The following is a 21,823-nucleotide window of genomic DNA, read 5'->3' on the forward strand; positions in this document are numbered from 1 at the left end:
AACAGCAAAAATTAATCTATTAATACTTATAGAAATAAAAATAAAATATAATCTATTGAACTTAAATAAAATATTTTACTCTATATGAATATTCTTTATTATAGAAATTATACTCTTTAAAATAAAAAATTACTATCAGAAACACTATTAAAATGTGTTTAATCTATTAAATATTCAAAAAAACAGATTTGAAATTTTTTTAATTTAGTATATTGATATTTAAAATTTTTTATAAACCGCTTTTAAAAAATAATCCATTTACCTGCCTTTAGGAAAGCAATTTTTCAAAACTGAGGAAATCATTTAAAATAAAAAATGAAATTGGAAAGGCACTTTTCCAAGCTCAATGCAAAACTCACATTTAGAGGTCACCAAACTTCTTCTGAGCCTTACATTCTAAGGCTCTATTGTGTGTGGGCGTTTCAGTGCTTGGAAATTCACTTGTTTCAAAGACAATGTTATCCATCGTCCATGATAAGAATACCATCTATGACAAAAATGATGCAAATCCATGATCAAAATTGCAGCAATTGTGTCTCTCAAGTTTACACAGTCCATCTCCAATTTCTGCATCACGATCTGCACAAAAAGAATTCCCAAAAACACAATTTGCAATAGCAGCAGTAGCATCAACAACTATTTCCGAATGAATCCTACAACAGAATTTAAGGCCTTAGGAACGCATTGCTGTAAAGTAAACAAATATCAACTACCAAATACCCCATCTAATTATTTGTACAACAGCCTTTTGACCCCTTTTCCCCTGTTGCTGAAGAAAGAACTATGCAACTCCTGTTGGGAGAAAAACTAAAACAAATTCCTCATCTTGTTTTTCAATTTTCTTTTTTTTTACAAAGTTAAATCACATCTATGCCATAATGTTACAACATTATATACTGTGACTCACCTCCTACTACGATGGCGGTGGCGATCATATTCGTAGCGGTCATGCTCATCAATGCTTCGGTATGAATAATCCAGTCGAGAGTAATTCCACCTCTCATCAGTCTCACTCTCCAATCTATCCGAGTCATTATCCTTGGGTGAAGATCGTTTGTTTAAAGACGAGAATGGTGATGAACTATGACTAGCAAAATCTTCATATACCACAGGGCTCCTCCTTCCTTTTTCAGAACGTGATCTCGGAAGGGATGCTGTTGAACCTCTAAGGCTGTCAGAACTGTAACTGGAATCATAATTACCATATCTTGGGGGGAAACTAGATGGACTGAAGACTGGGTCAACACCAGGAGGCCCCTCATCAATGGAATCCCTAGAGCCTCTTTGTTCGTGGTGATGCCATCTGCTAATAGTTTCTGAAGAATGGTCTGATTTACGGAACGGTCGATTCCTAAATGAATTATAACTTGAAGGCCCAGTTTCCCAAAGTCTTTCATCAGCATTTTCAGGGATTGGTGCATTTATTCCTGGGAATTCAACCGCCATTTTCCTTGGTGGATCAGGATTTTCTGTTTCAATGATTTCTCCATCCTCCTGTTCATCCTTGATATCTCCATCAGCGAATATTATGATGCCTGAAGGTTGATCCTCATCATCTGGGTCTGAAACTTGTAGTCAGAATGTGGTATCATGGCATAAACAGAATATACTTGCAGCCTACAGCTTATAATATCAAGAAACCATTTGAGTACATTGGTCTAAAACAAACCACAATACAAATCTATTGCAATGGACAGACCCCTTATTAGCATCTTAGTGCATTTTGCCATAATGTTTGCTGAGATTGGTTATAACAGAGGCTCTCCTATTATAAACATCGTCACCCTTGTGATAATTATGACCATTGAGCACAGAATATTCTGTTTCATACATTGGGAAGCAAAAGAATCTCTAATTTGTGGATATTGTCAAGTCCTTTTTCAGACTCCTCCACTTTGACAATAAGAGGTGCTCTCATGCACTGGCACATTTATACGTGCACGAGTAATGTGCAGAACAATATCAGTACGGAATGCATTAGCCAGGTAACTATTTCCAGATCTAAACCACAGCTCATACTAACTTATATATCCAATTTACAAATGCTACGTACATAAAACTAAGAATTGAATTGTATTCTCAACCATATGCGACGATCAAACGATACCATGATCCTCAAGTACCCAATCACTAAAACTCCCTAATGTTGGATAGTAGTAACAAAATGAATGGTCAACAAATTCCCAAGATAGTACAGGGCCATTTCCTGTCAGTAGGAGCACTAAAATTGAAAAGACTGGAAAAATAGATAAGCAAGTTAAGAGATTACCTAGATATCCTGGGGGATATCCTAGTTCCCGCATTCTGTTAAGCCAAGGAGGTGGATCAAGCTCCTGTAGACAATAAAAAGAATTAAAGCAATTTCAGCAATAATTATCAACAAAAAAATTGAAGCATCTTCAGGTGCTTAAAAATTCTAAGATCAACACAATACTGAAGCTCATGAAGTTACAAGGAACAAGATTCTGGAAATCAGGACTGACATTTTACGAAAGCCAACATGCAAAATTAAGGTTCATAAAGGCACAAACAAAAAAGTTGGTTTTCCTTCTCATCTTTCCTCTCTGTCCCCCCATCCCTTTTTTAGGATGGGGTGCACTGAAGGAAGTTGGGTTCCATGTAGATATTTGTCTTGCACAAATGAGTACCACACTTATCCTTTTCTGCTGGGGTCTGCTCTAGGTTCCAAGGCGGCCCGAATTAAGAACAGATGGAACTTGGCAATGTGCCAGCTCAGGACCTAAAACTAAGGTGAATGATAGCCTATAGCCACTATCATACCAGACAAAAGTTCCCTAGAAAGATGTTCCTACTGAGAAGACTCTGAAAATAAATGGTCAACCTTCATAACTGCAAATGTCTGACTATTATACAAAACTTGCAGTACACATTATGACAAGGATAGCTTCTGATTCTCACTCATAAGCTCATTTGTCATCCATGACAGTTAATTTAGAAGCAGTAGGACCAAAACATTCCCTTATTATTTATTGGCCTGGTGACCAGAAAAAACAAACCTTATTTATTTATTACTCAGTATGGAGTGACACATGTTAAGAAAAACTGAACATATAAGCAGATAAAAGAATTTCAAACTTCTTAATAAGATTTCCTCGAAATGCATCGTTCATTCACCAAAAAATACCATCAAAATCCAAAAGGCCAACAATGATGATCCTCAATAAAACTTCATATATAATCTGCTCTAGTGTGAATATTCTCCCTTCAAATGTGTACATCAAACAGAAAAGCCACTATATTGTTTGACATAAAAAAAAAAAAAGAAACACCGCTGATTGATTCTCAAATCGTCATTTTTGCCTTGCATATTTATTGTCATCACTATTCACCAACTAGGCCTTACACCTACGATCAAGTCCATAAAGCGAGTGTGGAGTTGCACAAAGCCTAACATGGCATACGGGCATCTTTGCCTATTATCTTAAATTTTTGGCTAGATGCTCTAGCATTAAACCAGATATAAGTTGGTCGTATTCATAGAATACTAAACCTCTAGAATATGAAATCACACCATAGAGTTTAATTTAGAGACGCCAGCGCTTACCCCAAGACCCAAAAGTCTTCTTGTCTCAGCATCGAGAGAACCTGGCTTTAATCCTTCGTATTTTCCGCCAGAGGAACTCTGATAATAACGAGTTCCATTGCGCGAGCCAGCATTTTGATTCCTTTTCGACTTATGCTGCTTTCGAGCATTATTAACAGCAGCATTATTACGAGGCTTAGGGCACTCCTTTAGAGCATGGCTGTAAGATCCACAGTTGAAACAGCGAGCAGCCTCGTTCACTATTTCCAGGCCTCTATATAAACAGAAGTAAGATATTAAAAATGCTGGTTTCTCCAACATAACGAACAAAGGAAGCAAGTAGAACACTGAAGGGAGTATGCTTCTGAAGCCAAACTAAGAAGCCAGATATGAGACAACTGTAAATTACAAGTATAAACGTGAAACTACAGATATCAAGAAAAAAATAAACAAAAACAAAAATTGGAAAAAATGATGAAAGTAGAATAATAAATAAAGGAGCACTAAGTCCTTAGCAAAAGATTCATTAAGAGTGTAATTGATACATTATCAATGACTTATTTTAACACCCAACAACAACCCCAAACCCACACTTATTTTGATTCACTTTTAAAAGCTAGATCTACACGACACCAATGAGGGTTCCAACCACGTACATCTTTGCATTACACTATCAAAAGAAAGTCTAGAAAACCAAATGATGTCGAATATGCACGCATAGAAAGCAATACGTAAAACACACACACACACCCCTTGTAAGGTAACCTAACAAACACCTAGACTCTATTTTCATAACATCTTAAACACCTTTAACTTTCGATTTAACCTAATATATACTCTGATAATATTTAAACACTATTGTACAGTACAGATGAACATGTTGAATGAAGTCACATGTCAAGAAGTGTTTAACTATTATAAAAGAAACAAGTTAAGGTGTCTAAAAGTTATATCAAAAGTTAAGGATGTTAAGGTGATCAAATGGCCAAAATTTAGGTGTCCAAATATACATTTAGCTATTATCCTTCATTCCAATACGTGCCATGCAATGATTATAAATCGTTAATGCAAATGTTAATCTCATGCTTGCTTTAAATGAAAAGTTATATATTTTAACCAACTGAACCTGCATATGATACATATAAGAGAAAAGGAATTGACTTCAATCATACCATTAGATAACCGAGTAACTTGAGCATATAAGAAGCTCAAAGCCAAGAGGCTAGATCTCAAAAGTTATTGCTATGATACAGAAGATAAAAGATTATTACCCTTCAACATTACTTGGGCCATCTGTTGAAGTCAAACCTATTGCAAAGCCACGATCATAAAGAGGCACAGAGTCACTATCCGAAGAAATTAAATCATTATTCAGCTGTTTCTTTGTTTGGTTCTCTATCCAGAAAGACTGCATATAAAAAATAACCCTTTAAGGAAGAAGTAGACATGATAAAAAAATGAAGACTCAAACAACATAACTTTGTATCCTATTGGGTGATAGAAAACCAACAAAGACAAATTACTCTTAGTGGACACACCATCTAACAAAGTGATATTGCTACTTATAATATGGTGTAATGGAGGAGCATACCCTTTTTCTAGTATTGCTATTTGATTATTTACTTCAGCTTAGTATTATTTTAGTCAATAAAATAGTCATGCGACTTTTAAGTTAGATGAGTATTTTGATTAAATAGGGTATAGAAGTATTCAGGCGCTAAGATTTTTAATGTGATATAACCTAGTATAAGTCTTTTATACTACTTTCCAGCAGTCATCTTATCTTATCAACTTAATTAATGTTAGAGGTTTTTTATAAACCCTAAAAATTCTTTGATGTTCAAGTCTCAACCTAGCCATCTTTGGCATAGACTCCTATTCAATCTCTTAATTCCATAACTGCTACCACATCATAGTAGAAATCCAAACAAGTCCACTCTTAGGGCAAACAAGTCCACTCTTTAAAGAGTGGAATGAAGAGGATAAGGTCCAAAAGTACAGTGTTCCACATAGAAGGAACTCTTTTTGAATATCAAGTACACGAATTTGAGAAGGGTAAACCAAGACCCAAGCGCATCAACAAAAGGAGGATGTAATTCTATAACAAAAAATCATAAGAATTAGGAACATCAACAGAAATAGCTTCTATTGAAAGATGACAAATTAGAAGAAACTCCAGAGTGCTAATGTTGTTACAACTTACAAGTATAGATTGGTTATATAAAATACTAAGATACAAGTAGGATCTCCATGAGATCCATGTAAGATTTTCTGATACAAAAAGAGGACTTCGTGGTACTATTTATGGTTCACCAAATAGGGGATTCTTCTTTATTAGTCTTAGGACATGAAGAGAATCAATAGTCCATGATAATATAAATATCAAAGCCATGTCATTTATATACCAAAGGGATAAAAGAAATATTACACATTTCATGTTCAACAATGAACTTGATCAAGCATTATCAAATATCCTTCATGCACTACCAAAAAGGTGGTAGTGCACTACTAATGTGGTTAATGAACTTGATCAAGTATTATCAAATATCCTTCATGCACTACCAAAAGGTGGTAGTGCACTACTAATGTGGTTCCCTAGGAAAGGCATCCTTGTTGCATTATACCCACATTATTTCTAGTTCAAACCTATTGGAGCCTCTCTATAATGTTCATAATGGAAATCTCAAACCTCTTCTATCAACATCACCCATCATGAATTTTTTTCCTAGGAATTTGTACAACAAAAATCAAAACACCTTCCTACCATACTTATTCCTGCCCATATAAGTAAAAGCAAATGAAACTGAAAAACATTGTCTTTTAAGTCAGACAACAAAAATACATTATTTTGATTTTGAAAGATAGTTTGGAGTTAACAAAATTGTGAATTCCTAGTCTATAATTAACATTAGTTTGATTTTGATAATTCAGATTAAGGCACACTAGAATTGTTAGAACCCCTCCAAATCAGGGAAATAATAACATGAAGGACAACAGGGCATACTTATCAGTCCACTCTTTTACATTGCATAATGAAGAAATCGTTGACACGTTAGCAGTGAAAATAAAGGGAAATGCCAATAACTTCCAAAACAAAACATAGAGATAATTTCAGTCCACAAGTTGGATATAGGCAAGGTCAGAATTAAAGTGTAAACTTTTACCACTGCAGAGGATTTTTCAGTGCCAACACATAGAGCAGGAAAGTATGTTTCTTCACCGGACTCTAGCACTTCATTCAAGTCCTGTAAAATAATAATTCAGACCAGTTCCTTTAAGATACAAATTGAGGGCACAAGTAAATAGCAACAGACTATCACGATAACTGCATACATTCTCTATCCAGAAGATTAAGTTAGTTTTCAGTAAGTAGAACCCATGAATCCTTTAGAGCACAATGTAGAAACACCTTCACTGCAGTTCTTTAGGAACACCAAAAGCAAGAAGCCATTTGCAGTTTCTTACACAAGGAATTAACATTCTATATTCCAGATAACATACAATCTATGACAAGCGACAAATGTTCATCAGTGCTACTGATTTGCTTCACTACTTTACCTTTGTAAGGGCCTTAATTGGTGCTATGAACCATAGCAGAGTGCTGGCAAAATGGCATGTCAAGTTTGGAAATAATAAGATGGCAGAACAGGATGCAAACATTCTCACCACCATATTCCCATAGGAATGAACAATTGGCTTGTGCTAGAAGTTAAAGTGTGGTGAATCAAATTTATGCTATGTATGTTAAGCTAAGAATTCTAAAATCAAAAGAGAAGCATATCCTAGCAGTTTCACATGACACTTAAGTCACTCCAGAAGGATGAAAAAGTCAGAAATTGCACTTCATCTTTGAACCAAACACAAACCATTTCAGTTCATGCAGAACATGTACTTACTTGAGATGATGAACCACGTTGTACATGCCACTCTGACCACTGCTGTAACAGTTCCTCCAACTTACGTTTGCTAGCTCTGTATGAAGTGCAACAAAGTACAGATAATAAAACTGATCAAAATACCAACCTAATTGTTTTAGTACACATGCCTCTCGTTCAGTCCAGAAATATAATAGTCATAAACACTTAAAGGAGAACCCAAGACATACAGCTCTAAATTCTTGGATTTGTGAGATATAATGAGTATTTCCACCCTGACCTTGTTAATGAATTGTAAGTGACATGCACGGAAGGTTGTTGTTCATTATATGCAATCCTTGCTCTCTTAACACCTGATACATCTATCATATTGAATTATGGAAAGCACATGAGTGAATCAGAACATAAAGGCAGATGACATGTAGTGGAAATCATCCACTTAAGTTCTTTGCAGCTTACAAGTCTGGAATTTTGGATGCAAAGCTCATTTTTATTGAATTCTTATAGCTAACATGTCCATATGCTGTTGAGTTGAAAGAGACCTAGTACAAAAGATGTAAGTAAAAACAGGATACGACCACCCTTCATCATGTGGTTTTGGATAAGACTCTCATTTTGGGTATCAAGGCAACTATTCTGAGCATTCAATCTAAAGCCAAAGCTACTCAAGTTTCCAGAAACTGCAACAGCCTCAGCGACTTCAATATTCACTTGCATGACAGGGGAATCAACCAAATCCATGTCAACATCTGTTTCCACCAGACACTGGGCGCCTTCTTCTCTAACAACACCTTGATTGAGAAACAAATAATCCCGATCTATTGTATCTTCTTCTGTTACAGCATCAACTAAATTCTCTCCCAAATTTTCCTGCACTGCTGAACATTCTTCAGTTTTAACATTTTCTTCATTTAACTCCGAATCTTTTGATCCTTTTGTACATTCTTCAGCCCCAAAATCATTTTGATTGAGCTCCAACTTCTCTGGATCGCTTGTTTCTGTTTTATTTCCAATATCAACTTCATTGAGCCCCATATTGTGCCCATCTATCATGCCTTCTTCAGCCTCGTAATTACTAGGTTGAGATTCTGCTTCACCTGGCCCAGATTCAGGCTGATCAAGTTCATTGTTCTCAATGCCATCTCCAGAATTGGTAGAATCTGGGAGGCTAATCATATCCTCAGTTTCCATAGACAGAATAAGTACCTTCTCCTGTAAACCAGGCACAAACTGAAGTGCTACAAGTAATCTGCACAATATCACCAAATATTTGAGCAGAAACTACAGTACATCACACATGAAAAAATATTACTATGAATGTATGTGAGTGCAATCATACATATATTAAAGATAGGAGATTGTGAGGGGTTGAACCCTGCACCTCCTTAGAAACCTTAACAACTATTAGAACACCAAGTTAGCCTTTCAAATTAAGCAGCAACTAAAAATGTAAAAGGTAGTCCCAGTAGGGCCATTACGCATAGTAACCCAATCTTCAAAACTAATTCTAATCATGTGTTTTACACTACACAGACGAAGAAATTAGTCTATTTTTGAAAAAGGAAAAAAACCTAAAACATTATCAAAATCAGAAGATTACCAAACAGAAAAAGAAATAAAAGCAAGAGCAACAATGATACATCATCTCAACCATTCCAACAACAACAACAACAACAACAATAAATATAAACATATGAAAAAACATAACTTTCCCAGAGTATTCTCTAATAGAGCATAAAAAAAGTTACACAAAGAGATAAAGAGTATAAATTCAACCAGTCATGAAACTTAGTCATTTTGATCAACATGGCTGCAAGTGGACTGGGTTTATGTGTTTGAACTGACTACGACAAAAGCCGTGGCTGCTTCAAACCAAAAAGGGGCGACCCCTATTCAAAACGAAAGAAGTACCTCACCTCACTCACGAAGAAGTAGTAGTTAGAGCTGGGCTCCGAACTATGAGAGTTTGTTTTTCTTTCATCTTTCTAAGAGCGGTCTGATCCCTTATTTGATATAAAAAAAAATCGCATGGTGCAATGAATTGAATTGCAACTAGAAATGAAAATCAAACCTTAAAAAGACATAAACATTGCTAATAATTATCTTCCAATTAGGAACAATAATGAATTAAAATTGAGCTAATAATTGAAATAGAAAAAGTGGAATTAGGGTATATTGCATGAAAGTGAGGTTTATAGTTAGTTACCTGAGAAGATGAGTGACAAGCTATCGTTTCGGTGTCTACGGGAAAGTGAATCCAACTCCGGATCTGTTTGATTTTTATTTTTTTTCCCCCTAATCAAAAAAGTCTTTTCGTTTTCTTTTTCCTTTTTATTTTTCTTTTAATTTTTAGAGTATATTTATTTGAAAGAGACGATTATCAGATGCATCGAGTAACAGAGTAGTCTTCACCTTTTTCCGTCATTTGGCCAAGATATCATAATTGTTTTTCTTTCTGTTTCTGAATTAGATGAAAATTATTCAAATAATTCTTTTTATTAATCGGCGCCAATTGAATTTGGGACTTAATGGCTTACATATAATTTAAATAATCAAGCTACGAAATGGCACTAAAATTTTTAAATTATTTTTTATATTAAGTTATATGAATCAAATTTCAAAAAATTAACTTAGTTGAAATTTATAAAATTTATATAAATTGTATGTGAATCTATAATGGAATAAAAGTTAATTTAATATCATAAGTAGTTAAATTTAAATAAAATTAGTTATACCTAAATTAAATTTTAATAAAATAGATAAATTTTTTAAATAAATTTTATATTAGTAAGTTAATATATTTTGTAATACTAAAATATCCCTTTCAACTTTATTATTTTTATATTATTTTTTTCAATTTTTTTAAATAAATTTTAATTAAATATAATATAAATAGACTGATAATTTTAAATAATATATAAATATAAAATTTAAATCAGCAAGGATTACATATTAAAAACACAAACCTTTATGAAGAAAAATAATATAGGGACTTGTTAATTGAGAATGTATAGAGCCTTTACAATGTATATAATATATATATATAGCAAAGGACTAAGTCTGATTTTAAAAAATAAATAGGCAATATTTATTATAAAATAAATAAATAAATAAAAGCCAACAAAAATAATCTATCTAATCATTAATCTCTTACACAATAAAAGAGAAAACAGTCTGAATAATATTTAATCAATTGATTTCAACAAGTTGATTTACCAATTTAACTTTTTCTAGCCACATAGAAAGCACCCCATAACGACGTCGTTTCAAGATTATATTTTTGTCCCCGACCAATATATTTTCCATCCCATGTTCACACCATGGGGGGACGGGATTGTGATTTACAATCCAAAGCAACACATCCTTTAAAGCACGTGGGTTCCATCCATAGACACTCCATTTTACTTCTATACCCTCGATTCAATATTCGTTGAAAATAATAATGCTTTCCAATACAGGAGCATGAAGGACCTTTCACACAAGAAGGAAAATTATTGTGAAACCAAACTCATACAGGAATGGTGTAATAATTGCGGATCATTAAAAGAACCACTATGTATTTATATGAATTAGAATGATTGTAACATTATACTTATTAATTTTGCATCATGATTAATAAAATTTTCATTTTTTTAAATATAGACTCACGTAGTCGGACAATATTTTTTATATATGCACTTGCAAATATTTATTTAATTGGTTTATCGGTAAATAATTTAGCTCGGAAATATAAAGATAAGTTTTCATTGCCCTTTATTGATAAATATAATATTTAAATATATAAGAAATTTTTTAAAGATGATTCATATTTTTAAAGATAATAACTATACTCAACTTTCTACATCTAATGCTTCCATGGCTAAAGAAATATGAGACCTTTTCCTTTAAGAATCACCATTGAAAAAAGAAATATGTTAGGTAAAAATAGAATATAAGAATAATAGTCTATAATTATGCAATGCCTTTTAGTTATTATTAATTTAAAAATTTGTATTCCAAACAATATTATATATTCCTTAAAAATAATTATGTCATATTAAGTGTCTTGTATTATATGAATTAATGCTGTTTCTTTACATGAGAACTTTCTCATAGTCTAAATGTTTAAGTTTGCAATTTAAATTCCAATACCTTCCTTTTCTATTTAATTTCAATACATATTTTTATATTAAGATTGTACTCTATTATACACTTGATAATATAAAAATTAGACACTACTAACTTTATGCTAGAATATTTTGCATAAAGCTATTATTTTTGTTTTTAAATTTATGTTTATCTAAATTTTAGGATTTATTTTACGAAATTCTTTGAAAAGACTATATATATTTTTACTTTTTGGTATATAAAACTATATTTTATTATTCAAACATGAAAATTAACTGTACAAATATTAAAAATTTATTATAGATAAAATAATATTTTTTATGGAAAGATGATTGTCAATATATTTTTCTAAGGTAATGGAATTAAAAAGCTGACTTTAAGTAATATAAAAATATCGTATATATATCAATTATAAATTTTTTAAATATTATATATTGAGCTATAATATAAAATAAAAAAATAAAAAATATTATATTATAATTTAAAACAATTTAACTCTATTATAAAATTCTTTTATCTGATTTTATTATGAAAATAGATTTTTTAAAACTATCTTAATTTCATATAATTAAGATTATATAAGTTGATTATTGAAATTTTTTAATATTAAAGTAAAATTATTTTATTAATCTCGCATACTAATATCTAGTTAATATTGAAAAGAAAATGTTAATTTGCAAGAATCATATAATAGGTTTCTTTAGAAGGAAAAAGAAAAAGAAAAAAGAATTCGACATTAAATTGTACAGTATACAAAACCATAAAGTTTATATTATTATTATTATTATTATTATTATTATTATTATTATTATTATTATTATCTCAATTTTAATTAAAAAAGCTTGAATGTTGTTTTCATATGTATTCTGAGAATTTAAATACAAAAGTGGAATTTGCAGAATGTCCACAGGTTTTCTCAATATATTAAACTCTAGTTAGTTGATGACAAGGTCCTTCTCCTTTTCAACCAGAGACTTTTTTTGCTACATCTTCTTTGCATCGATTCTACAGACAGTTGATTTAAAAACAATTTTGAGCTTGAAGCTGCCTCTGATGAACTCTTTGAATCCATAACAAAATTTCCATCATCATCACTTGAACTTTTCGCTTCTTTCATGGGTGCTTTTGCTTTTGCCTTATCAATTGGTTCTTCTTCTTCAACTTCCCAACTGCTAGAATCTCTGCCACTGGTACTGCTTCTTTCTTCAGAAGAAGATGTATCACTTAACGTATGGAAAATAGTGAAACTTTCTTTCTTTGCACTCTGAAAAGAGTAACTTCTTGTCTTCCCATCATATACTGGAAGGATTGAGTTTGATTGCAGCCTAGCTCCATCCCTGCCTAAACTGTAAGTTGTTGAGAGCTTCCTTTCAATGCCTTGTCTTTCTCGTACCAAATCTCCCAGTTCTTCCATAGCTTGATTTCCAACTGCTTCTTCTGCAGCCTTCTGCTCCAGTTCTGTTATTGTTCTGCTTAGTTCTTTCTTCTGGCGTTGGAGAGAGCGCTGTTGAACAAAGGGTGTAATAATTCTGTTTTATCACAGGCCAACTTTCACGCAACATATTATTCAGTTTCGCTCAGAGAAAAACAGTTCATACTTATACCAGGGGACTTGACAAGGATGAAAAACAAAGAAATGAATCTTACTCGTCTTTCCAGAAAAACTGCCAAATCCTGACGTTGTAGCTTCTTTTTGCTCCAGAAGATGCAGCAGAATCGGACTAGTCCTGCTAAAACTACCAAGACTATGGACTCGTATAATAGGAACAGCATTATTGTCCTCTCATTACCTGAAATAGAGAGAAAAAATGGTTTTGCATGACAAGTCATTAGAAAAAATTCATGTTACTCTTATTTTGAATTTTCTATTTTAGAATTGTAGCCCGCCTGTGTAAATTCTGAGATGCTTAGGCCTTGCTTGAGAGCAGATAGATACAAGCTTCTCATCTGTTGACATATACAAGAAGATTATGCACAATTTGCAATAAAAAGAAATTGAAGAGGTAGATGAATGAAATATTACTTTTGCTACGGCATGGCAGTGTGTTGCCTGTTCCTGCATCATTCACCAAACCAAAGATATGAATTCATTTACATACAGATTTTGCAGAAATCTCCACTGAAAGAAGTCTAATAAAACAGCCAGAGTTTTTCTTTCCCTTTTCTACAATAAATTGATAAGTCTGTCATGGAAATTTACTTGAAGCAGTGATAAAAGCAAGAAGTATTCCTTCATCGAATGCAAAATGTTGCAGATCACTTTGTGACAATGAGGATGAAAACTGACCTGCCATTAACAAAATGAAAAAATATAAGAAGAAAGAAAAAAGACCTGTATTCTTTTGAGATAAAACACCAAAGAGGCTCTAAAGAGAGAAGATCAAACCAAAAGAAAGAATCGAACTTCTGATAAATCAAAACTGAAATACCAGGATAGCTTTCAGACCAGTAGACCGCCCCAGTTGTCGGAACCATTAAGGTGAAGACCACTCCTTTAGGAATCATTGCTGAGACATAATTATATTCGCCAAGTATGTGGCTAACCTTCCCCACCATCTCTGCCTGAGATATGTAAACTGCATAGCCAGAGCAATCAAGAAATGGACTAACTTGGATAACATAATTCAATTCAGATGCTTTTGTGAATTTCTTTACTTCTCCAGTTGGTGATATCGAGTACAGAAAACCATCCAAGGAACCAATTGATATCCAACCTGCCACAATTGTTTACATTAGAACTATTGTAGGTTAAAATGGTATTGTTCTTGCAAAAGCAGATGCAACTTTGATGTCAAACAGACTATTAAGGAGGGACTTGAGTTCCATGGATTACATATTTACCATTAGAATCCACAACTGGTGTGCAGTCAACTACACTAAATGGCCCAATATTTTTCTGCCATAAAATATCGCCCATAGAAACACCAAGTGCCAAGACAATAGCCTTGGTGGGTACGGTAACATATAAAAGGCCATTGTTTCCTGGTGTGAGAGTAAAATCTCTGTCAAATGAGCTCAAATCTTGAACCCAATTGAAATGAGGACTGTGTAGAGACAAAGAATAAACTTCTCCTGCAGTATTTGAAATCTGCAAGTGCAAACACACATACACAAATGTCCATAAAAAAACTGAGTACCTTAAATGTAGATAAAAACAACAATGAGCTCTGGATCAATGGTACTGCAGTCATCTCGAAGATGTGAGTTTAGGAGTTCAAACCCCACGAAGCCCAAGTAATAAAAAAAAGAAGAAAAATTCAAACAATATTAGGAATTAGTAAACCTTACATATAAACTAGCCTCGCAACGATCAATCATAGGGACAGAATTAAAATAACAGTCAGAAATCCCTTTCCTGCAACCTAGACGGTAGCCAAACTGAGAAAGCACAGGTCCAGCACTCCATAATAGTTGTCCACGCATCATATAAGCAAATAAGCCTCTATTCTTAATATTGATAAATACTGATGAACTCAATGTACTCACTGCAAGTCCTATAATTTCACCTGCACCTTCTTGTCCTTTTTCTGGGCCAAAGAAAACTTCTGATGTAGGTGTAGAAGTTCTCAAATTTAACAAATTTATGTTTAGAACTCTGTTCTCTGCAATCAAATATATCTGACCAGACCATAGATCAAGTCAAAATTGGATCCACAAGTAGGGAAAAATACTGAAAAACCCAATTGTCAAATGTGCTTAAGAATACATCTTGAAGAAGGATACAATAATCAAGTCTGAACTATAAGAATATGCATAAAAATTGCTTACCTTTCCTCTACCACCATGAACTGGAGCCATGCTAGAATTGCAAGTGTAAGCCAAATGTAAGGACCAGGCAATGGACCCATTACTTTCAAATGCAAAAAAGATCCTATCAGAACAAGTATAAATCCTGCCATCATCATCACCAATTAGAGGTTTTGAAAGCCTAGAACTGGTCCTTGTTGAACCTAATTGACCTAAAGCATAAGGGTAATTTGCGGTGGAGATCGAATCAGCATAAGCCGAAGAAATCATTAGTGGCAAAAAGAGAAGGAAAATAATCGACATTGTAGAAAACTATCTTTTCTCCAAAAGTGCAAATCTAGAGTGAGAGAGCTAATCCTAAATTTTGCTTGCTTGTTAATTTGTTTACTGCAGTTTATTTTCTGAAAGGTGGTAACCGTTAATTAACCGCTCTGTTGATGGCGGGAACAAATATGAATCATCCAGGAACTAAACGACGACGTGGAGATTAATCCCCGAAAAATGTCTTGTAAGTTTTTTAGGAAATTCTTTTTAAAACCTAGAAAAATTACAATAACTTCTTTACTTTCTCCTGAAAAAAAGATTATTTATTGTGTAGTATTTCTTGAGTTAAATAAAATGCTACCAATTACAATTTTTTTAATGTTTAAATGGTGGCCTTGCCAACTTGTAGTCGTAAGAAATATTTTTGCATTGTGAGAAGGAATTTCAAATTCAAGATAGATTTGGATTTCCTGACCTGATTTGAATTTTAAAATCCACTCTTTTGGGTCTCTTTACGCCTTTTATACTCATAATAACACATATTCTACACTTGAATTCCTCCCATTGTTCTTCACTTGTCCGAGTTCTTGATCGATCTAAATTGTATATAGATATTTAAGAGTATTTTAGAGTGTTAATGAATTATTTCTATATATATATAATATGGTATAAAGATGTGTTTTATCTTACTTTAGTTTTTCTTGTCTAAATTTAGGAAATAATACAAAAAATGAGAATTTGAGCTTAAAACGCACTAATGGGCGTAATTGGACTGCGGCTATTAAAGGCTCGAGAATTAGACACGTGTGCTATTAATAGTTTGGCCTAGCTTAATTCATTAATGCCCAAAAAGGGGAGTTTAAGTAATTATTATGTAATTAGTGGATAATTATTATTTGAGTTGTTTAGTTTGTTTAGGACATAAGGGATAAACTATAGGAGTTATGTGTGGAGAAAAGAACTCTAGAGAAGGGAATCTCTACAAGGAGTAGAGATGAATTAGAATAGGGAGTGCTTCGGCTACTGAATCTCTGGGAAGAAGGGTTCTATTATTCTCTGCAGAAAATTCTGGAGATGATGTCATCTTTGACATCTTGCTAGTTTGTGTGGCATCATTCTTTGAAGAACTAGAGAAGCTTTTCGAAGACATGGAGAAAGATGACCAATCTTCTTCATTCCTTGAAGAGCCTTTGAACTTTGAGGGAGTTTTAATTTTCTGTTTTATGAATCTTAAGTCTTTCTATTTAATTACAATGATCATTGGATTAAGTATGTTAGGCTAAATCCCATAAGTGTTTAGTTTGGCTTTTTACTTATGTATAAACATAAATATTTTGAGTTTAATGAATGATTTCTTTTCTTTCATATGTTCATTAGTTTCATCTATTATTATTGATTGACTATCATATCAATTTAGTAGTAATATGTGTTATGAAAATCCTTAGGTTAAAAGTATTAGAGACATCATCTTTACTTTAATCTATGTTGGTATAAGAAACCTAAGTTGCATCATTAGCTTGAGTGACTTAGGGAAAAGGCACATCACCATCTCATTTGTTAAATTAGGGCTTAAGAGGATTACTAAGTAAAAGCTAGACTAAATGTTATTTTATCATATAGTTCATATTAATCATTCTAGTAGCATATTTACTTTCTGGTTATTTAATTTCTTTTATTAAACTAAGACCATTCTCAAAACATCGGCTTAGAGTGTTTATATTTACTTTCAGTAATCTGTGTGATAGTTGGTCTTTATAATATATGCTTTACAATTCCTTGTGAGGTCGACCTCGTGGTGAGCTTACCCGAACTACCATTCGGTTTATACACTTGCGAGTATTAATTTAGACACATCCAGTTTTTGGCGCCGTTGTCAGAGAATTGTGTCAATATTATATTGATTAATTATCAAATATAATTTTTTTTATGTTTTTTATGTGTTGTATGTTATTTATTTCTGTTTTATTTTTTAAAAATTTTATTTTTAAGTTTTTCTAAAAAATTTCCTTTGATTTTGTATGCCTAGCAGGAAAACGAGATCAGGTAATTCATCAACTCAAAATCCCTACAACTTGAGATCAATTGTTAAAAAAGCAGAAGGAGACCAAGAGGTAAAGAGTGAGTTTGTACCTCCAAGAGGAATTGAATTTGAAGAAAAGCTGGAACAAGAGTTGGAAGAAGAAGTTGAGATAATGGCTAATGATTAAAGGGAAGTTGCAGCGCAAAGGCAAATGGCCATGAAGGACTATGCTCGTCCGATAATTGGTAACACTACTTCATGCATAGTCTTAGGCGATGCATTTAGGAATTATGAGCTTAAGAACATCCATTTTAATATGCTCTCGTCATTCTATGGTATGCCTAGTGAGGATGCATTGACATTCATTAGAGAGTTCTATGCTATAGTTCACGCATTCCCATTATCTGGACTCAATGAAGATCAATTAAAGATGAGATGTTTCCCTTACTCATTAAAAGATAAAGCAAAGGCTTGGTTAATGACCTTGCCTCCTAATTCTTTGAGAACTTGGGATGAAGTTTATCAAAAATTTATGAGTAAATTTTACTCACATCAAAAGACCAAAGAATTAAGGGCTGAGATTTCCAATTTTTATCAAAAGGATACTGAATCCTTTCACAAAGCATGGAACCGCTTCAAATCACTTTTATTACAATGCCCACACCATGGTTACCCACTTCCTGTTACTAACCAATTATTTTATGATGATTTAACACAACAATACCAATGTATGGTGGATAATGCAGCTAGGGGTGCTATGCTAGAAAGAACTGCTGATGAGGTTTATGACATCTTTGAGATGTTATGAGCCAATTCACAACAAAAGAGTGTGAGAACAAAAAGAGTAGGAGTGAATGAAGTTGTATCTAATAATGAGATGGCTATGCAAATAGCCGAGTTAACTAAACAAGTTAAGATTCTTGCTTCAACTAAGAATGTACAAAGCAATAAGGTATGTAGTATATGTGATGTTTATGGTCATGGTGCTAACGTTTGTTCGTCTTATGAGACTTATGCAGGAGATGATTATGAACAGGTTAACTTGATGGAATCTTATCAACCTAGGCAACCTAGGAATAATCCATACTCCAACACTTATAATCCAGGATGGAGGAATCATCCAAATTTCTCCTAGAGAAAAAACAATCATAACCCACCACAAATACTGAAGAACCAAAACCAGCCCTCGTATCAGAATCAAGAGCCTCAATACCCAAGGAACTAAAACCCTTCATTCCCTAATCAAGGACAAGCCCCTCAAAGAAAACCAAGTTGGAGAAAACACTCCAATCTTTTATGACGGCTACCCATGATAGAATAGAGAGGAATGAGAAGAAAACTAATTCCATAGAAGCTTCAGTGAAGCGATTGAAAATTCAAATTGGGCAAATTACTGAAGCGGTATAAGAAAATAAAAAAAAATTGCCAAGTCAACCTGAGCAAGCTAAAGCAATCACTATTCTTAAGGATTGTGAGTTATTTGATAATAATATTGAAAATCTAATTGAAAAAGATTCTTCTTACGCAGGTACATCAAAAGAAGGTGAACTAGTTGATGTAGAGATAACTGAAGGAGGTTTATAAAAAGAAGGAAGAATAGAGCCCAATCTTGGACAGAAAGAGAAAGATAATGAGACATTTTCAGGACCTGAGTTTCATAAGGCAGCTGAGACTTATAAGCCTCCTATTCTATTCCCGAACAGATTGAAAGAAAGCAAACATGATAAGCAATTTTTTGAAATTTTTGATATGCTTTCTAAAGTTAACATTAATTTGCCCTTATTGGATGTGATTAGGAATATACCAACTTATGCTAAGTTTTTTAAGGAACTCAATTCCAACAAGAGGAGATATGGAAACAATGAAAAAGTTATGGTGTCTAAAACAACAAGTGCAGTTCTCCAACAACAGTTACCTCCTAAGATGAAAGACCCTGGGAGCTTTACCGTTGATATTACAATGGGGGACAAAAAGGTTGCTAAAGCCATGTTGGATTTGGGAGCAAGCATCAATTTGATGTCATATTCAACATATGCACAACTTGGCTTAGGAGAATTGAAGCCAACCACCATGTCTTTGCAACTGGCTGATAGGTCAATTAAATATCCAAGAGGCATAGTGGAAGACTTGTTGATTCAGGTAGGAAAACTGATAATCCATGTTGACTTTGTGGTTCTAGACATGGAAGGAACATTAGCAAGGGATAAGGAGCAAACAATACTCCTTGGTAGACCTTTCATGGCAGCTATCAAGACAGTTATTGACGTGGACAATGAGAAGCTGACTATGACAGTCTGAGAGACTGTAGAATTTAAAGTGTTTGATTCTCTAACCATATCTCCTAGCACTTCAATTGATGAATGTTCATATGTTGATTGCATGGATTATTTTATTTATGAAACATATTTACAGGATAAGGATGATAAGTTAGAAGTTGCATTAACATTGGAAAAGCATGAAGAATGTTTAGATGAAGAAGTCTTAGACATACATGATAAGTTAGATGAAGTTATTCCAATGTTATCTGATGAAAGCACTATTGAACTTTTAGATTTACCCATTGAAAACAAATCAGAAATTATTGATGAACCACCTAAGGTTGAGCTTAAGGAGTTGCCTAACACACTTAAATATGTCTTCTTAGGAGAAAAGAATATATATCCAGTGATCATAGCCTCTGATCTTTCTCCTTTAGAGGAAGAGGCAACTATTAGAGAATTAAGAAGACTTAAAAAAGCTATTGGGTGGGAAATTTCTCATATTAAGGGGATTAGTCCAACAATGTGTATGCATAAAATTATTTTAGAAGATAATTCTAAAGCGATTAGAGATACACAACGACGACTTAATCCCAATATGAAAGAAGTAGTAAAAAAGGAAGTTCATAATTTATTGGATTAGGGTATTATATACCCTATAATTGATAGTAATTGGGTAAGCCCTGTTCATGTAGTGCCTAAAAAGTCAGGCATAACAGTTGTTAAAAATGAAAAAGGGGAGTTAGTCCCTAAAAGAATGACAACAGGGTGGAGAATGTGTATTGATTACAGAAAGTTAAACGCAGCAACAAAGAAGGGTCATTTTTCTCTTCCTTTTATTGATAAAATATTAGAGCGTTTAGCAGGACATGAATTTTCTTGTTTTCTTGATGGACTTTCAGGATATTACAAGGTACCCATTGCACCTGAAGATCAAGAAAGGACAACTTTTACATGTCCTTTTGGAACTTTTGCGTTTAGAAGAATGCCTTTTGGGCTGTGCAACGCTCCAGCAACATTCCAAAGATGTATGCTTTCTATTTTCTCTGACATGTTAGAAGACTGCATCGAGGTATTTATGGATGATTTCTCAGTTTTTGGTTCCTTATTTGATGCATGTCTAAGTAATCTGACTCGTGTACTTGAGAGATGCATTAAATGTAACTTAACATTGAGTTGGGAAAAGAGTCATTTCATGGTTAAACAAGATATTGTGCTAGGACATGTTGTTTCTAGTAAAGCTATTGAAGTAGACCAAGCAAAAATTGATTTAATTGCCAAATTGCCCCCTCCTACTTCAGTAAAGGGCATTAGAAGTTTTCTTGGCCATGCAGGATTTTATAGGCGTTTTATTAAAGACTTTTCTAAAATCGCTCGTCCTTTAACTGAATTGTTGGCTAAAGATATTAACTTTATTTTTAATGATGCATGCCTATCTCCTTTTAACATATTGAAAGAAAGATTGACTAGTGCACCGGTTATTGTGGCACCTGATTGGTCTCTTCCCTTTAAAATCATGTGTGATGCATCTGATTATGCTATAGGAGTGGTCTTGGGCCAAAGAGTTGATAAAGCATTACATGTAATATATTATGCTAGTAAAACTCTTGATGATGCTCAAGTAAACTATTCGACAACTGAAAAAGAATTTCTAGTTGTTGTATATTCACTAAACAAATTTAGATCTTACTTGGTGGGATCTAAAGTCATTGTTCATTCAGATCATGCAGCTTTGAGATATCTTCTAACTAAGCCTAATGCTAAACCACGACTTATTAGGTGGGTGCTCTTATTGGAAGAGTTTGATATAGAGATAAAAGATAAAAAAAGGGAGTGAAAATGTAGTAGCAGATCACCTTTCAAGGTTGATTTCTGATTTTGATAACTTTGGTTCTAAAAAAGTAATTAATGAGACTTTTCCTGATGAACAATTTTTTGTAGTAAGCCATGAGCCATGGTATGCTGACATTGTGAACTATTTGGCATGTGGTGTTATGAGAACTAACTT

General features: G+C 33.4%; 2 protein-coding genes and 1 non-coding gene across 6 annotated transcripts; all 3 read right to left on the bottom strand.

Annotated features, from left to right (window-relative positions):
- Positions 1-426: 426 nt before the first annotated feature.
- Positions 427-9,876, bottom strand: LOC8277324 (zinc finger CCHC domain-containing protein 8). Of its 4 annotated transcripts, none has more exons than XM_015723464.3 (10): positions 9,626-9,876; positions 7,995-8,668; positions 7,700-7,772; positions 7,441-7,516; positions 6,709-6,789; positions 4,816-4,952; positions 3,566-3,818; positions 2,270-2,333; positions 908-1,562; positions 427-579 (listed from the first exon to the last, which is right to left on the bottom strand). In XM_015723464.3, the coding sequence occupies exons 2-10, from the start codon at positions 8,608-8,610 to the stop codon at positions 573-575; spliced, it is 1,962 nt and encodes a 653-aa protein (XP_015578950.2). In that variant the 5' UTR covers positions 8,611-8,668; positions 9,626-9,876; the 3' UTR covers positions 427-572. The 4 variants fall into 4 exon arrangements, with proteins under 4 accessions (XP_015578950.2, XP_025014350.1, XP_025014352.1 ...); XM_025158582.2 differs by having other exon boundaries at positions 7,700-7,781; positions 9,626-9,870; XM_015723463.3 differs by lacking the exon at positions 427-579 and having other exon boundaries at positions 581-1,562; positions 7,700-7,781; positions 9,626-9,864.
- A 2,498-nt stretch (positions 9,877-12,374) lies between these two features.
- On the bottom strand, positions 12,375-15,618 carry LOC8277325 (protein GAMETE EXPRESSED 3). The gene is made up of 9 exons (XM_048374671.1): positions 15,295-15,618; positions 14,815-15,144; positions 14,368-14,614; positions 13,956-14,240; positions 13,727-13,813; positions 13,550-13,582; positions 13,414-13,473; positions 13,174-13,316; positions 12,375-13,030 (listed from the first exon to the last, which is right to left on the bottom strand). The coding sequence occupies exons 1-9, from the start codon at positions 15,574-15,576 to the stop codon at positions 12,458-12,460; spliced, it is 2,040 nt and encodes a 679-aa protein (XP_048230628.1). The 5' UTR covers positions 15,577-15,618; the 3' UTR covers positions 12,375-12,457.
- A 2,504-nt stretch (positions 15,619-18,122) lies between these two features.
- On the bottom strand, positions 18,123-18,229 carry LOC112535836. Its single transcript, XR_003079924.1, has one exon. It is a non-coding gene; the product is annotated as a small nucleolar RNA R71 (small nucleolar RNA).
- Positions 18,230-21,823: the final 3,594 nt, after the last annotated feature.

Source organism: Ricinus communis, chromosome 5 (assembly GCF_019578655.1).
Source record: "Ricinus communis isolate WT05 ecotype wild-type chromosome 5, ASM1957865v1, whole genome shotgun sequence".
NCBI classification, from domain to species: Eukaryota; Viridiplantae; Streptophyta; class Magnoliopsida; order Malpighiales; family Euphorbiaceae; genus Ricinus; species Ricinus communis.

Excerpts from the sequence above, each read along its gene's own strand:
- LOC8277324 (XM_025158582.2), bottom strand. The coding sequence starts at position 8,610 with ATGGAAACTGAGGATATGATTAGCCTCCCAGATTCTACCAATTCTGGA. Across the intron at positions 7,782-7,994 it reads CCACATGATGAAGGGTGGTC|ATGTATCAGGTGTTAAGAGA; the intron begins GTATCCTGTTTT and ends TCAATATGATAG. Across the intron at positions 7,517-7,699 it reads ACTTACAATTCATTAACAAG|AGCTAGCAAACGTAAGTTGG; the intron begins GTCAGGGTGGAA and ends CACTTCATACAG.
- LOC8277325 (XM_048374671.1), bottom strand. The coding sequence starts at position 15,576 with ATGTCGATTATTTTCCTTCTCTTTTTGCCACTAATGATTTCTTCGGCT. Across the intron at positions 13,474-13,549 it reads ACTGCCATGCCGTAGCAAAA|ATGAGAAGCTTGTATCTATC; the intron begins GTAATATTTCAT and ends ATATGTCAACAG. Across the intron at positions 13,317-13,413 it reads GCATCTCAGAATTTACACAG|GTAATGAGAGGACAATAATG; the intron begins GCGGGCTACAAT and ends TCTCTATTTCAG.